This window comes from Pipistrellus hanaki (assembly GCF_964339955.1).
Source record: "Pipistrellus hanaki genome assembly, chromosome: 5".
Lineage (NCBI taxonomy): Eukaryota > Metazoa > Chordata > Mammalia > Chiroptera > Vespertilionidae > Pipistrellus > Pipistrellus hanaki.
Genome location: NC_140507.1, coordinates 44,396,312 through 44,418,359, shown reverse-complemented (window position 1 = coordinate 44,418,359; position 22,048 = coordinate 44,396,312). Strand labels below are relative to the sequence as shown.

Here is a 22,048-nt window from a genome sequence, read left to right as displayed (position 1 = left end):
TAAAAACATTTTTCATTCTTTCAAATTTAGAAAGTATAATAGTTACATATTTTTGAAAGGTAAAAGACAACCTAAAATGCCAGTTGGTTTATCTCCTAACTATATCTACATGCACCTGGAGAGATCTTACAACTCTAGGCTGTTAGCTTTATAAGGGAGTTTAGAAATTATTTTGTCCAGGTAAAAATGGAGGTAAAGAATAGTTGACTAACTTTCACGGTAGGCAAAGCTTGGTCAGGAAAGAAGTCATTCCAGGACCCAGGGCTCCTGACTCTGAGCCTAGGATTAGGCTCACAACCAACAGCCTCTTCTAAGTCAAACATGCAGTAATGAATGCTCAGTAAAGGTGGGCAGCTCCTACTTGTAATCTGGTCCAGCACCTAATACATAAGCTAGCACATGCAGGCTCTTCATGTAGTTTAAGGCCATTTAATCGAAACCATTCATGGTGGAGATGGAGAAGAGCCATGCACCGTTGTATAAGTTAGTCAACTTGGCCAAATTGTAGTCACTGTTGGAATGGAAGCATCACTGTTCTCAGTGTCTGACAAGTGTTATGGGTAACAAAGGTATTTTCCCATAGACACTTAATAAAATGAAAACGTGGAACAAGCTCTGAATTTCTTTGAAAACAGGGGTCTTGTGCATCTTTCACACCCTCTGCACCCTGCTTGGCACCTGACACCATGTAGGCAGCTGTAAAGTAAAAAATTCTCTTAAACGAACCATGTAGTTTACACAGTTGGGTTTCTGTGTTCTTTAAGATTCTTGTGATTACGATTTAGGTATAATTTTTCTTCCAAACTCACTAAAACCAAGAAACCTTTTGCAGAAGACTGTAGTGAACTCTTGCTCTCTGACTTCAAATGAGGATCTTAGTTACTCAATAACGACCTGCCAAGTTCAGCTGTCCATCGAGTTAATAGTGCCTTCCAGGGTGGTTTTGAAAGTGAGTCATTGATTTGAATCCAGAGTCCAAATAGAGACTCTGTTAGAGCTGGAACAAGCCTGGAGATCGGGTAGCCCAGCCCTCTCATTTTATAATTGAGGAAACAGGGTCCAGAGAGGTTAAGTAACTGCTGCCCAATCACATCATTAAGTTTGTTTAGTTGCTGTGCTTTAGTGAGATGTGGACAACACCACATGCATATTTTTGCTTTTCAAGTGCCTGACATTTTCTGTTCTGTACACTCAGGGTATTTTTAAATACTGATAAGCATGTGAATGCAAACCTTATTTAGTCAAATCTGGCAGGATGGGTCGTGCTCAGTGAAATCTATTACATTGCCTTGCTTGTATGCCTTTATGTTCAGCTCTTTTTTTTTTTTTTAAATTTACGGTATTTGATTGGACAGAGGGTAACAACATATTTATTGCAGTAAAAATCCTCTTTTCTTTTACATAAGTCAAAAGGATTCCTAAAGTCACTTGCTTTCACAAATACACACACACACACACACACACACACAAATAGTTTATTTTGAAACTGAGACCAAGGTGAAAAAAAATTCTGTCCCAGGGGAGTTTTTAGAGAGCCACAACCATGCAAAAATAGGCAGTTACAGAGAATACTATGCAAACTTAACTATAGCATTATAATGGAAACTGCATAAATAATATCTGGATGGCTAGGTAAGAGAGATAAAACCACTGAAATATGTACTTCTGGCTCTACATTGTTACAGTACATTTACAGTGCACCGCAATTTGAACAGAACATTGACAAACTCTGAACCTGTTCCTGGCAAAGTGATTTATGGCATGGGGCAGGGGCCATGGGGCCCAAGCAGGAAATCCTGACCATCGCATTCCTTGTGCTTCCTCTGAATTGTGTTGCTGCCCTGGATTCTCTGCGTGTCCCTCTGAGGTCAGGTGGATTATCCATGTAAAGTAACACATACTAAGCCTCAGGGAACACACAGTCATTCTTCAGAGCCTCCTATATCATGACAGGCTCCTTCTGCCGATTCAAAGTTTTGCTTAGAATCATCTCCAACTACACATCTTTGCTGATAGTTAAGGAGTGAGTGTGAAGTGTATTTTGAATTTGGGATTAAAACTGGGAAACTGCCTAAACTGGTTTGGTTCAGTGGGTAGAGCATCAGCCTGTGGACTGAAGGATCCCGGGTTCGATTCCTGTCAGGGGCATGTACCTTGATTGCGGGCACATCCCCAATAGGGGGGGTGCAGGAGGCAGCTGATCGATGACTCTCTCTCATCAATGTTTCTAACTCTCTATTTGTCTCCCTTCCTCTCTGAAAAAATCAATAAAATATATTTTTAAATAAAAATAATAAAATAATAAAACTGGGAAACCCTTTTTAATATATATATATATATATATATATATATATATATATATATATATATATATATATATATTATTGCCCTGGCAGTGTGGATCAATAGGTTAGAGCCTCATCTCGAGCCCCGAAGGGTCACTGGTTTGATTCCCAGTCAGGGCACATACCCAGGTTGCAGGGTGAGTACAGAAGGCAACCAATTGATGTTTCTCTCTCACATCGATGTTTTTTTCTCTCCTCTCTCTCCCCCACCCTCTCCCTCTCTCTTTAAAAGCAATGAAAAACATATCCTCAGGTGAGGATTAACAAAAAATAAAAATTACATGTAGTTAAGTGCTGGGCCAAGTAGCGGTTGTTGAGCCAACTTGCCTCAAGACCAAGTCTGTGTCGTATTGATTTATAAGTCAAGGATAGCTTTAGCCATTTGCTTAGTCAGCCAAGCAGGAATAATAGAAGGTCATGTTATGGGCTGAATCGTGTCCTCCCCCAAAATGCCTGTGTTGAAGCCCTACCCCTCAGTACCTCAGACCATGACTATATTTGGAGGTAGGCCTTTTAAAAGGTGGGTAAGTTCAAATGAGGACACTAAGGTGGCCTATATCGGATCTGACTGGTGTCCTTATAAGAAGAGAAAGTTTGGACACACATGAAGATACCAGGGATGCACCCACAAGAGGAAAAGCCATGTGAGGGCACATCTGCAAGCCAAGGAGAGACGCCTCAGGAGAAACCAGACATACTAACACTTTGGCCATGGACTTCCAGCCTCCAGAACTGTGAGAAAATAAATGTCCATTGTTTCAGCCACCCAGATTGCGGTGTTTTGTTATGGTGGCCAGAGCTGGCTAATACAGATCACCTCAAATATTTTACCTTTGGCAACCAATTTCTGTCATTATCAAATCAGCAGTTAGCATCGCAAGTGACCATTATTCCTGTTACACCTCCCAGAGCCTCTGGATAAAGTCCAAACTTCTTCCCAAGGCAGACAAGCCCTTCAGGACCTATATATTTCTCATTTCTCCAGCCTCATTTCTCAGTGCTTCCCCCTTGCAGTCTGGCTCAAGCCAAGGGCATTCACCTAGAATCCACACATTCTTCCTCCTCTGGCATCTTCACCTCAAGGTAATTCTGCAAACCTCAGCTCACATACACTCCCTACAGGAGGCCTTACCTCATCTGCACTGTGGCATCCCTCTCCTTCATGCTCCCACAGCACAGGCACCCTCGTCAGAGCTCACCTGCTGCTTCCCCTCAGCTCCGAAGGCTCTTGAGGTCAGAGACTGAATCTGATTCACTGGTGCATCCTTAGTGCATGGTATAGAACCCGGCACACAGTTGATATTCTGGTAGTTGAATCAAAGCATGAACACATTTGTGCAACATGGTCCTTCAAAAGAGTCATTGAGTGCCTCATCTGTGTAAGACACTGAGGGAGGACAGGGATACATTTCAACCAGATTAGGAGTTGTGTCAATCTTCTCGGGCTGCCATGACAAGGTCACAGACATGGGAGTACTGTGGGGGGAGGCTTAAACAACAGAAGTGTGTCTCCTCACAGTTCTGGAGACTAGAAGGCCAGGATCAAGGTGTCAGCAGGGTTGGTTTCTCCTGAGACAGTTGTCCTTGGCTTGCAGATGGCTGCCTTATCCCTCTGCCCTCATATAGTCTTCTGTCTGTGTGCCTTTGTCTTACTCTCTTCTTCTAAGGACACTAGTCAGATTATAGTATGGCCCAACCCCTAATGAACTCATTTTATTTCAATAACTTCTTTGAAGACCCTCTCTCCAAATAAAGTTACTGGGGGTTAGAGCTTCAACATATGAGTTTGGAGAGGACACAATTAAGCTCTTGTTAGTTGTGAGTACTGGCTTCATTTTTAGCACCGTGACATACCCCTGGGATGACTGTAGATGACTACATCTCGACTCCTTTGGAAAGCTATAAAGGTTCGGTGGTAAACATATATCGTCGGGAATGGGGTCTTTTGGAGTTGATTGTTGTTTTCAGGGGTCGGAGTGCACTATCATATTAGGAATGCCACACCACCAAGAACGAAGTCCTAGAAGGCTAAAATAATGGAAACATTTCAGAATATATGGTGATTGCCAACACTAACATCCTCACTGGAAATTCCCGTTCTGAAATGGTCAGTATTTGGTTAACCTTAAGAAATTCAGGGTCACGTGTCCAGTTCTTACCCAGGATGAAAACACCATCACTGCTCCTGGATTGTCCAGACGGGAGAGTTCTGTGGGACACGGACAAGTCCCGTCTTCTCAGTCCCAGTGGATAGAGAGGATTTAGCCTTCCTCTCCATAAAAGGCTGGAAAAGGGTCCGCCCAGGCTCAGCCTCGGTCACTCCCTGTGCATAATTGAAATAGCTGCCCACAGAATTCAGGGTGAGGTTGTAGGGAAGTGGCTGTGTAAGTGACTCTGACTGTTGCTATAACAACAGTATCTTGGTCTAATTTCTTCTGAAAAATGAATTTCAGCTGGTGGGATGGAGCTGAGCAGCTTCTCCCCACAGATTAAAAGCTCTGTGACAGCCTCCCTAGCTCTGCTGCACGTGGACTGAGTGCGTGGAGCCGGTTCAATCACACCCACGTTCGCCTGATTGTGAGAACGTGCCTGTCTGTGTGCGGTCATGCTCACCCACCGGGGATTCATCCTGGTGAGGAAAATCCTCTAGCTCTGCCTTTCCCCTGTTTGAGAACAAAGTTACTGAAGATGTGTGTCAATATGGCAGTCCCCTGGCTGATACAAGTCCCTTCGCTTCCAGTTTTGGGGTAAAAACATGCTACTGTGGAATGGAGGTCTGGGAATTGGCTGCCTTCTAGAAATACGCTATTTTATATCCTTATCCTATTTGCTCACTCACTAAGATGGGGTGTGTGTGTGTGAGTGTGAGAGAGAGAGAGAGAGAGAGAGAGAGAGAGAGAGAGAGAGAGAGAGAGAGAGAGGAGAGAGAGAGAGAGAAAGAGAGAAAGAGGACCTCTTTTCCAGCAGGCAGCTCTTAGCTTTGCTTTATGCAAACTGCAACTCACAAGGAAGAGCAATGCCTGACCTCTTTGAGGAAAACAGGAGGCTTTTTATAGACTAGGCCATCTTATTTCAATACCGTTGTTTGCCAAAGGGAGATAAACACGTGCTGGGATTTTATGCAAAAGCAGTGTCGGGTCTGGGCACTGGGCACTCTGCCTCCCTGTATGGGTACAGGGCTTCCGGGCCATGGAGAGGCTCCTGAAAGGGGCTGCCAACAGAAAGGAGAATTTCTCGTTGAAAATCAGGGACATTTTGAGTAAACAGTGAAATTAAAATATTCTTGATTCCTACCCAAGGGAAAGAAAAGTACTCAGCCTTCCCTTAAGTGTCTCTCCCTCCCGCCTCCCTCCTCCCAGAAAATAAACAAATTGAAATCTGGAGCTTAGTTCCAACATGCCTGCTCTTTGGTGTGTGCGGCTGGTGTAAGTCTCCAGCTGTGAACGATGCAGATGAGATGTGATCTTCTCATTTGCCCTCTTCCTCCCTCTGGTTTTTCCCTCTTTCCTCACCCACCCCCTTCACCATCATTTCTTTGCAGCTCTAAATAAAATCCCATTAGGAATCTCGGGTTGTAATACAAGGTCACGCTACAGGCGTGTTTGAATGGATAATGTATGCATGACTTTTAGTAAACGATATCAGGAGATATTCCTGAGGAGATTGTTTCTTGTTCTTAAAAACAAATGGGATGGAATATGTGTCTGTGCTTATGGAGATGAAAAGGCAGAGCCGCTCGGGGTTCAGATGTTGGCAACCGCAGAGCTCAGTGGAGCTTTTCCCATGGAGAGCTACCCGGCGCAGGGACTGCCACCGGGGTGCATGCAGCTGCCGCCTCCTGAAGCGTTCAGGGCTGCCGCTGTCATCACGCCTCCAACACATGCTGAATCTGCACAGTGACATCCTCCTGCGTAGAAGAGCACGCTTTTCTGTGAATCAGGCAGATCTGACTCAAAGACATGAACACATCCTCCCAGACTGTCACGACGCAGGCGTGGAAAACACTTTTTCAGAATTTCTGAGCAAGGCTCGCTCACGTTTGATCAGGACAGGCGTCGGCAGGCACAGAACAGCAGCGTGGGTGGGAGCACGGAGCGGAGAAGCAAGCGGGACTGGGGAGAGCTCTGCTCTGGGCCCTGGGACTCACGCCTGTCCTCTCTGGGTTATTGTGAGGATTAATCAAGGTAATACATGTAAAGCACTTAGCTTGATGCCTGGTACATGGTAAGTTCTCAGCCAATTAGAATCCTAAGTGACATGAATGTCCTGAAATATTTAGTAAGCAGTGAATCAGATTCTCTGATAAAAGCTTAGAAGTGGAGCGCTTTCTACTGAAAATATTATGAGATTTGAAAATCATGTATCCTTGGCATTTGCAGAAATAGCAGTCTCAGTTTTAATGAGTTCATAATTTTGTTCAAACACTGATTTAAACTACGTGTACAGAGCTCATGAAAAACTTTACAACTTGAGATATAAATAAGAGTCCACAGGATTCACATGACTGATGGTGAAAATACAACTTATTCATTCAGTTCAGAGAAAGCCACATGCCTGTGCGAACATTTATGTATTTGGAAATATGGAGATTAAAGAGACCTTGGAACCTGCCAGTTGTAAATGTCAGCAGCTCAAATGCCTCTGCTGATGTTTTAGGACCCATTCTCAATAGTTATTGTGCATTTAACTGGGGCTGATGACACGTTTAAAAGTAACTAAAGGATCAAAGCATACCTGAGGTTTCAGCCACACCCAAAAAGATTCAAAATGCTTTTAAAGGGGACCTTACTCCAGTACCCACAGCTGGAGTTGGGTGAGCATCCATGCTCCCAACACTGAAAAAAGGGACAACCCACTTGTATATTCCTGAGACTTCTTGGGACTAGAGCTTTAAATCTGACTCTTAGCAGAAAGGAAAAGGATCATGGTCATTTCTAAGAATAACCTCATGGTCCCCCTTGGGCTGGGGGCTCAGCCATGCCCCTGCATTTCCTTGGGCCTCTGTAGCTGAGGTTTCAGGCGCCCATTAGGAGGAAAGGCTCCTGTTCAGATGATCCTTTTCTCCCAGGAGCATTACCGGGGGGAGATTTCTGACTGCTCTAGGCTGACAGACATCACCTCCAGTGACCCAGCATTGCCCGCTGAGCAGGTGCGGAAAATCTATGTTCTGGGATGATAAAAATTAGAGGTTTTAAACTCTTGGTTCTCAGGGAACTAGTGTGTGTGTGTCCACATGAATTTCATTGTGTAGTACAGTTTCTTCTCTGACATGATGTTAGCAGTGTATAAGGCTGATGAGAGAGACCTCAGGAGCTGATAGGTTCCTACATTCTTGTGTGTCTCTCTATCCTTTACATAGATCTCCTTAAGACAACTTATTCAGCTTTCGTTGGTACTTGTCCGACACGGGTTCACTTTCTGGTGTGGTCTTTGTTCTTGGGAATGAGTCCACCCCTCAGCACCTAGCACACAAGAACCTGGCATACCCTAAGTTCGTTGCATAAAAATGAAGGCAAGTGTATAACGTGGAAAGGGAAAACGTCTAGCATATCCCATCCCCAGAGAAACCTAAAATATAAAAAATAAACATTGTGATGAAAATGTTATAGAAATCCAGCAATCTTCTGCAGAATTCCAGGTCCTCTGGGGTTGGAAGCATCTCACCCCAAATGTTGTTCCCTAGTCCTGTCTATGAGCTGTCCCAGAATGTCACTGGTGAACCTTTTATATTGACATCAGGTTTGTGTGTGTACATATGTGTGTGTGTTTTTTAATCAAACCAATAACTTCAGAACATCATAACTTGAACAGAATTATCAATGTAGTTCAGTATTTCTAAAAATGGGATCCTGAACCAAATCTGGTGTCTTTAGATACCTGTGCATTTCACCTGTGTCCCAATCTGGGCCCCACCTTGGGCTCCTGAACCAGAAACTGTGAAAGTGAGACCAAGAAATCTGCATTTCTCACAGTATCCCAGGTCACTTAAAGTTGGATAATCAGTGGTCCAGAAAATTTGACCACTTAATAACCCTCAAAAAAATCATTTCTAAGGTCTCTGGAATCTAGGAAACAACTCTGAAAATGCTCTGCACACTATTCATATTCTACTAATTAAAATACCTAACACATGAGTATTCCCGGGTCACTCATCAAATACCCTGACTAAGCAAGTTGAATTTGTCTGTGTTCCTGTGCTAGTTATCTGCTGGCAGAGTGAGGAGAGAAAAACCATATGAAAATCGATGCAGTGAGTCATCTTCTGGTTTGACCAGAGCTGATCAAAATGACAAAAATGTTCTTTTGAGTCTCAAAATTAGCTATAGCATCTGCAAACTGTGATTCCAGTTCATCTTTAAATATTAGGAAATATCTGTGTCTCTAAAAATTGGTAAAGGGAGTTCGCTCACATTTTTGCTTGGGGATGGGTGCTTTGGTGGATGAAAACTTGAAGTCTTTCTATGGAAGTTTACAATTCAGTTATGAAAATAGGCAGCATTTTGAGTTCACGTAAGTGTCAAAATGTGTGACCTTAGCAATGTCAGGTCTCTGGGTTTCAGTCTCAGCTTCCCTCCCACGATTCTCTTCATATGCTCTCTGGTTGTTCTCATCATAGTTTCCCTGAATCCTTACCATCTCCAAAAATATTAAGGAGAGGACAGTCCACAAGCCTTTTCCAGCATAAATAAATGTTACGTTTACTTTATTTCAGTTGCCACTAAAATACTATACAGGCCAATATTTTCAAGTGCCTGCTCTGAGGATCAATTACTTAAGCCCAGTGTGGTTACTTTAGAGATCTTTTTAGGGTTCATCCATTCCTACCATCCCATGAAGGAGAAGGAAAGCAGCTATAGGATATTGTGTATTAAGAAGACTTGGGAGCACATGGAGGGTTCCCAAGATTACTAGGAGTTGTGGGGAGGGACTATCACAAGAGACTACACTGAAGGTAATATCTAAGCTGACTCATGGAAGACAAAGGAGGTTAGTCAGATGAAGAAGTTGCATATGCAAAGGCTCAGAAAGAGAGAGAATAAAAACTGTATGTGCTGGGAGCTGCAGATAATTAAGTGTAATGAAGGTTTAGAGTTGACTGGTGTTGGAGAGCCTGTTGGGGAAAGAAGGTCAGAGGTGATCGCTTAGACGGGAAAGATAAGCGGGTCAAGTTGTGGAGGGCCTGAGCTGAAGACATTGGACAGCTCCAAAGACCTGCAGATGAGCAATGGGCTGGATCAGGAGCACATCTATTCAGAAAAGCATAGCCCTGTTGTGAGAATGGGTTGGAGGGCAGGTGGGCCTGGCGCTGGGAGACTGCTCAAGAACTGCTGCAGAAATCAAGAGAGAAGTGGTGATCTGAACTAAAATAGTGCCATTGGGAGTGGAAGATGAGAATTTGAAATTTATTAATAATAAAAACAGACAGTTCTTGAGGTTTAATTGAATGTGGGTGGTGGGGAGAGGGTGGAATCAAGGGTGGTTCCTAAAAACAGTCTGAGGGAGCATCAGACTGTTCGCATTGGAGTCAGTGCTGTAGAAGAAGGCATGGCTGTGTTTCGTGGTCCTGGGTGTGGGAATGGTGTGGGCTGTGGAATTAGACCGGGATTACAAGTTAACACCTGTTTTAGAATCATCAGGAGTAGAAGACAAGGAATCTGATGGTTTACCCCGATATCTTCCATCCTAAAGTAGTCATTAATAGTAGTATCACCTTTATTCCCAAGCTCCAAGATCATGCCCAATTTCATGCAAAATCAAGGACAAGGCAATAAGAGGTGGAGTCTTTGGGGAGGGAAGGAAATTATTGCTTTTGATTTTTTGGGTGTGTGTGTGTGTGTGTGTGTGTGTGTGTGTGTGTGTGTTTAACTTACTAGCACTGCTAAAAGTGTAAAGAAAGAAAGAATATCTTTTTTGTGGACATACTGACCCAGAATATCCTGAGAATCTCAGGGATTCCTCCTTGTTATGGGTGTCATCCACCCTCCCCATCCCACCTCCTCCAAAGCTCTGCCCCTTTCCATGCAGAGTCAGAAGGACCCACACATGATCAACCCCAAAGGCTTGCTATGAAAACTAAATATGGTCCTTTGTGATAGGGCGGTATAACCCCAAAGGACAGCTATTCATGTTACTACTGATCTGGGAATCATGTCACCCTCCCAAACCATTCTGACCCCCTCAACCTCTCAGTTTCTCTTCTCTCGCTCTCGCTATCTATCTATCTATCTATCTATCTATCTATCTATCTATCTATCTATCTCATCTCCTACATACACACACCCCACAGTTTCACAGAAACACACACCATTGAGCTACATTGAGTAGACCAGAGACTGGTGCTGGAGCCAGTGTGAAGAAGGAGTTATTTCCTTCAGAGTCACTGACAGGTGATGTGGCCCATAGTGTCACTGGCACAGGTGAATAGTGTGTTTCAGCTCCTGGCACCATAGCATCCCTTAATGGGAGAAAGCGCTTATAATAATAGTAACACAGGAGCAAGAAAGCTGATGCTCAATAAAAAGTTCCTGTGGTTTTCTTTCCACGGGGGCACGAATCATAGCGTTGGAAGGCAGAAGAGCCAGGGACTCCCAAAGACAAAGCTATTTAGGATGAGACTGAGAACTGAGTCCTGGAAAGGTGGGGGAGTCACAAGGACATTTCTTCGTGTAGTCAGCCATTCTCTCTCTCTCTCTCTCTCTCTCTTAAATTGATTTCAGAATGGAAGGGAGAGGGAGAGAGAAACATCAATGATGAGAGAGAATCCTTTATCAGTTGCCTCCTGCATGCACCCTACTGGGGATTGAGCCCACACCCCAGGCACATGCCCTTGACCAGAATCAAACCCAGGACCCTTCGGTCTGCAGGCTGATGTTCTATCCACTGAGCCCAACCAGCTAGGGCTAGTTAGCCATTCTCATGCTCACTGAGCAAAGTGCTTGTGAATTAGTCAGCCTTCCCAAGCACACAGGTTTGATCCCTACCTACCCACTCTCCTTCTCCCTCCCTGGAGGCATGAGAAGAGAATCAGACTCTCAGACCACCTTTTCATATAGCAGCAAATGCTGAGACAGTGGGGATGTTATTTGGGGCACAACTAAACAAAATATAAAAACCATAACATAGCTTCAGTGTTTTCCATAGTGTCTTTTTTTATATTCCTAAACCCTGACACATATGTCAAGATTTGGGTTAAAGGGCCAGCAGGAGAGAACTTGAGGCCCTCGAGGACAAAGAAATTCTTAGCATCCACTCAGGTCGAATGCTGGAAATCTATTTGATTTGAACCTCAACAACCTAGAGCTGTTTTACAATCTAGGACACGAATGCATTAGCACTTGGACTTGGGCTTGAATTGCAAATTTGATTTTTGTTCTTCACATTTTAAAAGGTTCACCAGATGCTTGGAAAACATTAGGGTTTTGCAGGCTAGCAAACAGAAATACTGTCATTCTACCTATCTGTGTCTTAGAGATCCGGAAAATAATCTCTCCCAGTTGTAGTTGTGGCTATTAGTATCCCTGAATTTTAAAAATAATAATAGCTAAGGTTTAATGGGTGCTTACTGGATTCCACGCATGAAGCTAAGAGCTTTCCATGTTATTTCATTTAAGTTCAGCCTCAGGGTAACTGTATAAGCTACATATTACTCCCCCATTTTGCAAATAAGGAAACCAAGGCTCAGGAGAGATTCCATGTTGTCCAGGATTCATTCATTCAACCTGTGTTTATCAAGTGTCTACTGTGAGCTGCTGGGGACTCAGTAGTGAACAAAACAGAGAAGTCCCTACCCTCATATAACTCAGTATCTAATAAACTAACATTTATTAAGTGTCAGGACACAGTTATATGTTTTATCTCTTAAGTGGAGGCCTTGGGTTTGAACCCACGCATTCTGACTGCAGGCCCAGTGCTCCTGTGTCTATGTTACTGACCTCTACAGCCTCACCCAGGTAGACCCGCTCTGCTGGTGAGAGGTGAAACTTGTGATTCCAACCAAACCTGCCCTTATCCATGGTCTTGGCTGCCACTGTTCTACTGAGGAACAAGCAGAGTGTTTGTCTTTATTTTCTTCATCCTGCCCCGTCTACTTTGTGGCCCTAATGAATGGTGGGCCCAGACTTTCTAAAGTAAAGTCAGGTTCATCTTTAAGACAGAGCTTGTTTGTTTCAAGGCAAATATTGCTTCAGGAGGTGCCCAGGGCCCCGCCTTGTTTCCTTCGGGCCTTGAGGCTATGATATTTGAACTTGCCATTCTGTGTTGAAGCTACATTTAAGCACCTGCCATACCTATGATCAGAACCACAGTCTCCTGGTTTGTTCAGTAAAGCACATAATTTTATAACGGTGTCTACCTAATATGAAGCATTGAACCAGTATCTTCTTTGAAGTTAAATTCCAGTACATCCCCATTTGGGCTTTGTTTTTAGCAATTCAGGGGCTTTTACTAAGTGAGCGCAGACAGTGTTTGGTGTTGTGACTAAAAATATAAGATTTAGGAACAAGGGCTAGACTGGATTTTCACCCAGTGACCTTTTCTGTTTTACTTTTAACATGGATTTCTCTACTTAAGAGAGAATAGCAATAAAGTGGCACTATTTACAATCCCTACATCATCTCCGATGGGTTTTATTTTACATGGGGCTCCTCTAGAGCCTGGTCAGTTTCACATGTGAGTGCCTAGTTCGGGGTCCAAGGGGATCCTGCTCCTCTCTTCCGTGGAGGACTGCTTGTCCTGCCTTCCCCATGCATTCTGCCTTCTACCCTCAGCTTTGTAAAGTTACGAAAACCCTGGCTAATCCCATCTAGTCTATCTTTTGTCACCCACTGAGCATTTCTCCAGTACTTACTTTCTGCCAAATGCTTTTACCAGAAGTCCCACACACTTACCTTTTCTGGCAAAAAGGAAGGGGGCAGACAGATGAATTAGGTTCATGGCCTATACATTCATAGAGTTAGCAAGACTTTTCTTAACTTGACTAAAATGAGTCCAGTTAAGTAGACACAACACACTCCAAAGTATGAGATCCCATTCTTGGGGATGCAGAATCTCAATGTCGGGCATTCCGTATGGTCAATGGAACAACCTTCCTGCTCTGATTTAAGTTCACCTCTCTTAGCCTCTATGAATTGCATAACAGAATCAGTCACTCAATTTGCCATTATTTATTAATCACTGCACTGAACTTGAGCATAAGGTGCAGCCCCACCAGACACAGTGATCCAGTCAGCTGCCGTCCCTCCTTCCTGAAGCTCACTAAACAGACACTTACACAGTTGCCCCAAAATATGGTAGGAACTATGATGAGGAAGTAGAGATAGCTTAGAAAGACTTACCTCCAGCATATCCAACCTAATATAGGTGAGTCAAAGAACACCATGGGGAATGGATATAAGAGAAGATTTCTTAGAGTAAGTGAAGTCTAAAATACAACCAGAAAGATGAGCAGCTGTTAACCTGGGAAAGGGGGGATGAAGGAGAAGCAGTATATTCTAAGAAAAGAAAACAAAATGTCCAAAGTTCTGGAAGCAGAACAAAGCTTGGCACACTTAAGAAACTGAAGTGTCAGGAGAATTTATAGAAAAAGTCCAGCAGGGGATGGAGAGGTGATGCTAAGCTGAGAAGGAAGAAAATGAGCCTGAAATGATGACCAAAAGAGCCAGGTGAAGTAGGTTCCTTTGGGTTTTAATCTAAAGGCATGGGAAATCACTACAGGTTTATAAGCAGGAAGGGCAATATGTTTTCTCTGTTTGTTTGTTTGTTTGTTTGTTTGTTTTGAAGATGTGGCAGTGCAGTGAATAAATTGATAGAAAGCAAAGCAATGCATCAAAGAATAGATGAAAGAGTAAATGGATGGGTGAACGAAACCAAGACACACAGATCAATTAGGAGACTGTTGCAACAGTCTAACAAGAGATAATGATATCCTGGCCAAGGATAGTAGCAGTGAGGTTGGAGGTGAATCGGTATATTAGAGTGATAGTTTGGATGCAGAATCCATAGGACTTGGTGATTAGTGATGTGAGGTGTTTCAAGAAGAATGCTCAAGTTTCTGATTTAGTAACTGGGTAGTACTGAGATAGGAACATGGGTGAAGACCAGGTTTGAGTAGTCAAAGATAATCAGCTCAGTGTTGAGTTTTAGATGACCAAGAAACATCTGGTAAGAAAGCATTGGAGTTAGTGGAGCTCAGCAGAGAAAGGAGGGCTGAATATGTTGTTACTAGAGGCGGGTTGGCCCTCAGCCCAGACTGTGCCCTCTCCAATCTTGGATCCCTCATTGGGTCTAAACAGGCAGTCGGACATCCCTCTCACAATCCAGGACTGCTGGCTCCCAACTGCTTGCCTGCCTGCCTTCCTGATTGTCCCTAACCGCTTCTGCCTGCCAGCCTGATCACCCCTAACCACTCCCATGCCAGCCTGATTGATGTCTAACTGCTCCCCTGCCAGCTTGTTTGCCCCCAACTTCCCTCCTCTGCTGGCCTGGTCACCCCTAACTGTCTTCCCCTGCAAGCTTGATTGCCCCCAACTGCCCTCCCTGGCAGGCCTGGTCCCTCCCAACTGCCCTCCCCTGCTGGCCATCTTGTGGTGGTCATCTTTGACCACATGTCCTGAGAGACAGCACCCAAGCCCAAGTCTTTATTGTGTAGCAGATGCCACGAGGCAAAGGACTTGGTCAAGATGTTGCAGTGTTTCCCAAACTTCTCTCATGATAAGAATCACCTAGTGGAGTTGTTAAAATACAGATTCCTGAATCCCAACTAAGAAGTGCTAAACTAGAATTTCTGGGAACATATAGGTAAAATTGTATACTTAACTAGTGCTCTAAGACAGAGCACTAGTCTTAGAGCACTAGTTAAGTATACAATTTTACCTATATATAAAATTTAGCATTTCTTAGTTGGGATTCAGGAATCTGTATTTTAACAACTCTACCAGGTGATTCTCATATGAGAGAAGTTTGGGAAACACTGGTTTACAGCATTCTCAAGGGTTTCAATCCCACTCCATTACATGCACCTGATCAAACCTGGTTTACTTGCAGCCTCTATCACTCAGGCAAGTGGGGCCACGTGTTCAGACCACAGGTTCAAACTTACAACTCTAGCTGTTGGAAAAATTGTGCCATATTGTGTCTTGGAGTGATGGTCAATCTGCATATACTCTTTTATTAGATCAGATGAGGTCACCAGCCTAGAGAAGTTAGTGGACGCTGTTGTGATGTGTGAAATCATCTAGGCTAGGATGTAGAATGGGTAGGGGGAAAAGCTTAAGATGGAACAATAAAGAATTCCATAATTTAAGGGAAAGAAGGAAGAATACATAGGAAGCTAAAGAGGAGCCAGGTGGGGAGACAGGAAGAAATCCAAGAAAGTGTGAGGGCTTGGAAACTAACAGAGGCATGCCCTTAGGCAGAGTGGGCTACTGTATCACAAGGGGCTGGGAAGTCTTATAAAGTAAGAATACAAAGGAAGTTTGGGGTTAAGTTCATCGTCATTTCTACACTATTTAGTAAATGTGTTAAACTTTCTATTCTTAGAGGATTTTTATTGTTCTTTAAAAATATTGTTGATTTAATTCCTTAATGTTCTCAATGGAGAGGTGACACAAATTTAAGTAAGTGCTAACATCTTCCTCAAGTATAGTACATTTTGGTCCAAGTCTCATGTTTAGCATTCAGTTGTAATAGATGATTCTCACTCTCCAATCTTTAGTTTGTTTTCTGACTCTTTAGCTTTGTGGGCTCTGCTTGTTAGAAGTTAAGAGGACAGCAATACCTTTCACCATGCTGAAAGAGCTGGAAATTTAGTCATTCTCTTCCCTATTTCTTTTCCAGCTCCAAGAGACTGTGAAAAGGAAGTTGGAAGGAGCCCGATCACCACTTAATGGAGACCAGCAGAATGGTGCTTGCGATGGGAGTTTTTCTCCAACCAGCAAGAGAATACGAAAGGATATTCCCACAGGGATGGAAGCCATCAACAGTTTGCCCAACAACATGCCACTGCCTTCAGCTTCTCCTCTGCACCAACTTGACCTGAAGCCTTCTTTGCCCTTGCAAAATAGCGGGACTCACACTCCTGGACTCCTAGAAGACCTAAGTAAGAATGGTAGACTCCCAGAGATTAAACTTCAGCCTGTGAATGGTTGTAGTGACCTGGAAGATAGCTTCACCATCTTGCAGAACAAGGACCTCAAACAAGAACCTCTAGACGACCCTACTTGCATAGACACATCAGAAACATCTCTTTCAAATCAGAACAAGCTGTTCTCAGATATTAACCTGAATGACCAGGAGTGGCAAGAATTAATCGATGAGCTGGCCAACACGGTTCCTGAAGATGACATACAGGACCTGTTCAATGAAGACTTTGAAGAGAAGAAGGAGCCAGAATTCTCGCAGCCAGCGACGGAGACCCCTCTCTCCCAGGAAAGCGTGAGCGTGAAGAGCGACCCCTCTCACTCTCCTTTTACACATATCTCCATGGGATCTCCCCAGACAAGGCCTTCTTCTTCTGGTCCTCCCTTTTCCAACGTCTCCACAGCCACCAGTTTACCTTCTGTTGCCAACACTCCTGCGGCTCCGAACCCCGCCGGCTCTCCAGCAAACTGTGCAGTCCAGTCCCCGCCAACTCCAAGCCCGGCCCACACCCCGGGCCAAGCTCCACCTCGGCCTGGCAATGGTTATCTCCTCAATCCGGCAGCAGTGTCGGTCACTGGCGCGGGGTCCGGGCCAGGGGCTGTGCCCAGCTCTGACATGTCTCCAGCGGAGCAGCTCAAACAGATGGCGGCGCAGCAACAGCAGAGGGCCAAGCTCATGCAGCAGCAGCAGCAGCAGCAGCAGCACCATCCAAACCAGACTTCTAGCTGGTCCCCGCTAGGGCCTCCATCCAGTCCATACGGCGCCGCTTTCACCGCAGAAAAACCAAATAGCCCCATGATGTACCCCCAAGCCTTTAACAACCAAAACCCCATAGTGCCTCCGATGGCAAACAACCTGCAGAAGACGACAATGAATAACTACCTCCCGCAGAATCACATGAACATGATCAATCAGCAGCCAAATAACTTGGGTACAAACTCCTTAAACAAACAGCACAACATTCTCTCTTATGGCAACACTAAGCCTCTGACCCACTTCAATGCGGACTTGAGTCAGAGAATGACGCCGCCCATGGCCAATCCCAACAAAAGCCCCCTGATGCCCTACATCCAGCAGCAGCAGCAGCCTCAGCCGCCGCCGCAGCAGCAGCAGCCGCAGCTCCAGGCTCCGCGGGCGCACCTGAGTGAGGATCAGAAGCGCATGCTTCTCATGAAGCAGAAAGGAGTGATGAACCAGCCGCTGGCGTACGCCGCACTGCCATCCCACGGTCAGGTAGGTGTGAGAGCGATGCCCACCTTGCGCCGTGCCGCTGGTGCGGTTCAGACTGTCCGCGTGTGATGGTTTGGCACCAGCGGGGTTTTAATTGCTCGCGGAAATGCTTCCTACAGGTCCTCGTAGGGTTGCCAGGTTTGGGTTTGGGGGTTTTTCCCTTTTTTTTCTCTAAGAGATGGAAAAGGTTAGCCCGATTAACTTGCCTGTATTTGAATGCCTGGGAATCAAATGTCTTAGATTCCCAGCGGCAGATAAGAAATGAAAAATTACATAAGGTCCTCACTCTGAGGGAGGCAGTGCTGTCTCGGTCCCAGGGCCAGAGCCGGTATCCTTACCTCCCGGGTCGTTCAGTCCTACCCGCAGCCAGGTGAGGAGGCCAGAGCCTTTGGGGATCGCTACCACAGTTTGATGAAGCCCTCAACAGCCTTTGCCTAGTTATGAATCCTGGACATTTGGGTTCTTGATGTTCAAATCTGGGAGAGTTTTCTGTATTTTCAGAGTGAACTGCAGGGTAGATTTTTGTAGGACTTGGCGCTGAACTAAGGCAATTAGAAGCTGCTTCAAGCTCGTGACATGGGAGCGCAGTCAAACCTCTCCAGTGTATTCAGCTCTAATTCAGGGAAATTTGATGGTAACTGTACCTTAGTATCCAAATAAAGTCTCCTTTCGCCCACTTCCTGGCTTCCTGGTTTGGGCAGCAGGGAATAGATCCTTGGAAAAAATGAGTGTCAGCCAATGGGGAGTGAATACTCATTGATAAGCATTCACCCCTCATCCTGACCACTGTGGCAACAGGCCAAGCTCCTTCAATGTATCACTTCCTCTGCCGAGCAGGAGAGGAGAGCGGGGAAGTGCATTGTTCTACTGCGCTACTCCATACACGGGTGAATTTATCAGCCGCCACTGTCCTGCCTACCGCTGTTCTGTGCCCTCCTCCTCGCAGGATGCCGACATTTGCATTGCAGTTGGAGGCTTTGCGGAAAGGTCTTTGCTGGAAGGGCTCTTGTGTCATACAAGTTCTAACTAGTGCTCGGATGTGTGTCCACAGTTGGACGCATCAGAAGTAATGCAGGCAGGTCTTGTATCACTAGGCAACTGCTTGCATCTTCTGTCTCCTGGTGTGACCCCCCCTCCCGCCTCATCTCCACCCAACCGCCCTGAGCTTGTCAGAGGCCGCAGAGCTGGCAATGGTGCTGGCCTGCAGAGACAGGCCTGAGATGTGTGGCTTGGTTCCTGCCCTTCACAGCCTTCCAATCCCAAAACCTCACAGTGGTTTCTTGTCGGCACATGCCAGCCGGCTCTAAAGAAATTCGGTCTTGAGAAATAAAAATGTAGCTTGGTTTACGTCAACTGCAGTCAGTCGCAGGTAGGAAAACATCATTGATATGTGAATTTTTATGTATTATTTTGGTTTTATTAATACACACACACACACACACACACCCCATTGGAAAGGTGTAACATCTTATACACTTCAGTATTAAGTTCTGAAGCAGGCAAAAATATAGGCAGTGCACAAGGATGTTTGTTGAAGCCCAGGCGCATCCGAGGTTTATGAGATCACAAGCTGTCAGAATGGTCTCGTCTTCATCTTAATGCAAATTGTGCTTCTACATCTGCCAGCTACAGTAACATATCTCCTCCGAGCCAGATCAAAGATGATTCGTTCTAATTCTCAGGCTCTGCAGACATGTAGGTGCAGTATGAACCCATCCTCAACCCCCCACCCTCCCCCCCACCCCCGACTGAATGTCTTTTGAAATTTGCTAACTTGGGATGAAGTTCTTTTCTTTGCTGGGACATGAATTTTAAAGGTACTTATTTCAGGCCCTTACTCTTGCCTCACTATGAGTAACTGAGGCCTTCAGCCATAGAGCTCATGTTTGGAAAGGGCTCAGTCAGGTGAAGAGATGAAGGTGATGGTTTCCTGGACTAAATCTATGGGCTTGTCCTCTGGTCCTTCCATCTCACGAGGTATTTTCAGGGTGGACAGAATCTGCGTTCTCGAGGCCTTGTTAGAATAATCACTTCTTAACCTCATACAGAGCCATCAAGCAAAAGCATGCTTTTTAATGAAATATTAACTCACCACTGTTTGAAACAAGCTTCAAAATACACATATAAACATGTGAATATCCTTCTGCAAACATACCAGTTATTTCATGCTTTTATCTGATTGTGGAGCAGTATTTACATAGCTCTCAGATTCATTCATTTGCACTCTGTGCGAGTACATGGCACAAAGACATGCACGAATTACAAGTGAGACATAAAATGTAATTATACGTAGGTATAGTTCAAATTTGTTTTCTGATGTTGCTAGTGAAAATTCGCTTGATTCTTTGTTGGCCACAAGGACCATGAGCAACACTTAGATTTAATGAATGACTTGAGCACCAAAGCCAGTAATACTAGAACATTGATTTCAACATAATTATCTTCTATAGATGTTTACTTATTTGGGACAATTGCAGAAAATGCAGTTCCTCTCAGAAATGAACAGAAATTCACACAGTTTCTAGATATTTCAAAAAAGAGGGGACCAAACCTAGAAAGCATCCAAGAAGAACTTTTTTTTCAAAATTTTGAATATGTTTTATCAAGAAATTTCACTTCTCAGAATTCATCTCGTATTCCTTATAATTAGAGAATTGAGCAAAGATTTATGTACAAAGATTATGTGCAGGGTGTTCATTACAAAAGTGGAAAATTGCGACCAAAATAAGAATTTTGGAAAAATAATGGACATGAAAACCATGTTATTGAGTGATTATCATGTGGAAATGCTCATAGGAAGAGTGAAGTAAGCAGATTGATAGTACAACAGCTTATATATTATAATCCAGATTGTGTTTTTAATACATATAGAAAAACACCAAATAACTAATATATTAAGAATGCTATATTTGGTTGAAAAAATTATCAGTGATTACTGGTTTCCCTCCATAATTTACCAAGTTTTCTGTCATACCTGTATGTTAAATTCTACCATCAAGAAAGATAGTTTTTAAGGAAGGGAAATCCCCTATTTTAAAAAAGTTTATACTAATTATTTTTTTTTTTTAATTCTTATTTTTTCAATTTGCCAGTTGGAGTGAGATGGGGCCATTATTTTTTACTCATTTATATACAGTATTAGTTATAGACCCCTGCTTTAGCAGATAGGTAGTTCCAAACCCTTCTCCTCACATCTCCTCTTCTCTCTCCACCTTCTCTTCTCACTCCTATCATCTGCTCTGAATTCTTATAAAATCTCAGCTAAGATAGCAACAAGGAAAGTATCAGTGAAACTGCCACCATTATGAACTTTCAAGTCTTCTCTGGATTATGTTCTCATATTAATTCTTTGATCATTTCTCTTTTCACTTTTTCTCGTATTGTACTTTCTGGGCTACTCTCTAGTTTTTTAAATATGTGATTCTGTGATGAAATAACCAGAACTTACTTTGGCCAAGTCTGTCTGTTATTTTTTTCCTAATATTTTTGTTTCTTGAGAACAGCCTCTCTCTCTCTCTCCCCACCCTTTCTCTCTCTCTCTCATAGTACCTTACACTGCATCTTAAACATTAGGATGTTTAATAAATCATTAAACATGGTCATTATCAGTGTTCAGAACAAAAGTATGTTTGCAGTGGAGTCTCAGCTCCAGTGGAGAGAGCATTAGCACAAATAACACAGAGCTGCTTTTGAGATCAAACAGAAGAACTGGAAAGGCCAGTCTGAAAGGGATCCTTTGATAGCAGGTGGTTATCTTGAACCAGTGGAACAACAGTGAGATTGCAGGAAAGGCAAACCCAGTCTCTGTGTCTGACAAACAGAAACAGTAGAGCAGCTCCGAAAGGAGGGGGTCAAGCAAGTTACAAGCACCCTGGCCAAGGGATACCTTTTACCGGAGCAGTGGAAAGGGAATCATTTCCAAGCTGTGATGTTCATTTTTAGTAGTTGCAATCATAGGGCTAGAGAATAGGATGACTACGCTATTTTATTAATACTTTGCATGCTGTTTGTGGTATATGGCTGAGTGTATCAGAATGAGTACATGTGTTTTCATGTTTTATAGAATGTTTTTACTTTTCCATTTAATTTTACCAAGATTTGTTGGGTAACATGTGAGGTGTCTCATTGTAAAATTTTTAACCATGAAATCTCCAAAAAAAAAGAATAGAGCTCCAATTTTAATAGCCATCATAAGAATCCCTTTGAAGATATATTTTCCTTAACTTTAACATCTTGGAATCCTTTTTTCCTTTTCTTTTTTTTTTTTATTGATTTTTTACAGAGAGGAAGGGAAAGAGATAGAGAGCTAGAAACGTCAAGGAGAGAGAAACATATTG

General features: G+C 43.7%; 1 protein-coding gene across 2 annotated transcripts in view; it reads left to right on the top strand.

Moving 5' to 3' along the window:
• Nucleotides 1-22,048, top strand: part of MAML3 (mastermind like transcriptional coactivator 3) — a 375,210-nt gene that overhangs the window by 205,618 nt on the left and 147,544 nt on the right. For both annotated transcript variants that reach the window (XM_084884236.1, XM_084884235.1), the window contains exon 2: nt 16,179-17,714. In XM_084884236.1, the coding sequence (XP_084740362.1) occupies nt 16,179-17,714 (1,536 nt within the window). The remainder of the gene's footprint in view (nt 1-16,178; nt 17,715-22,048) is intronic.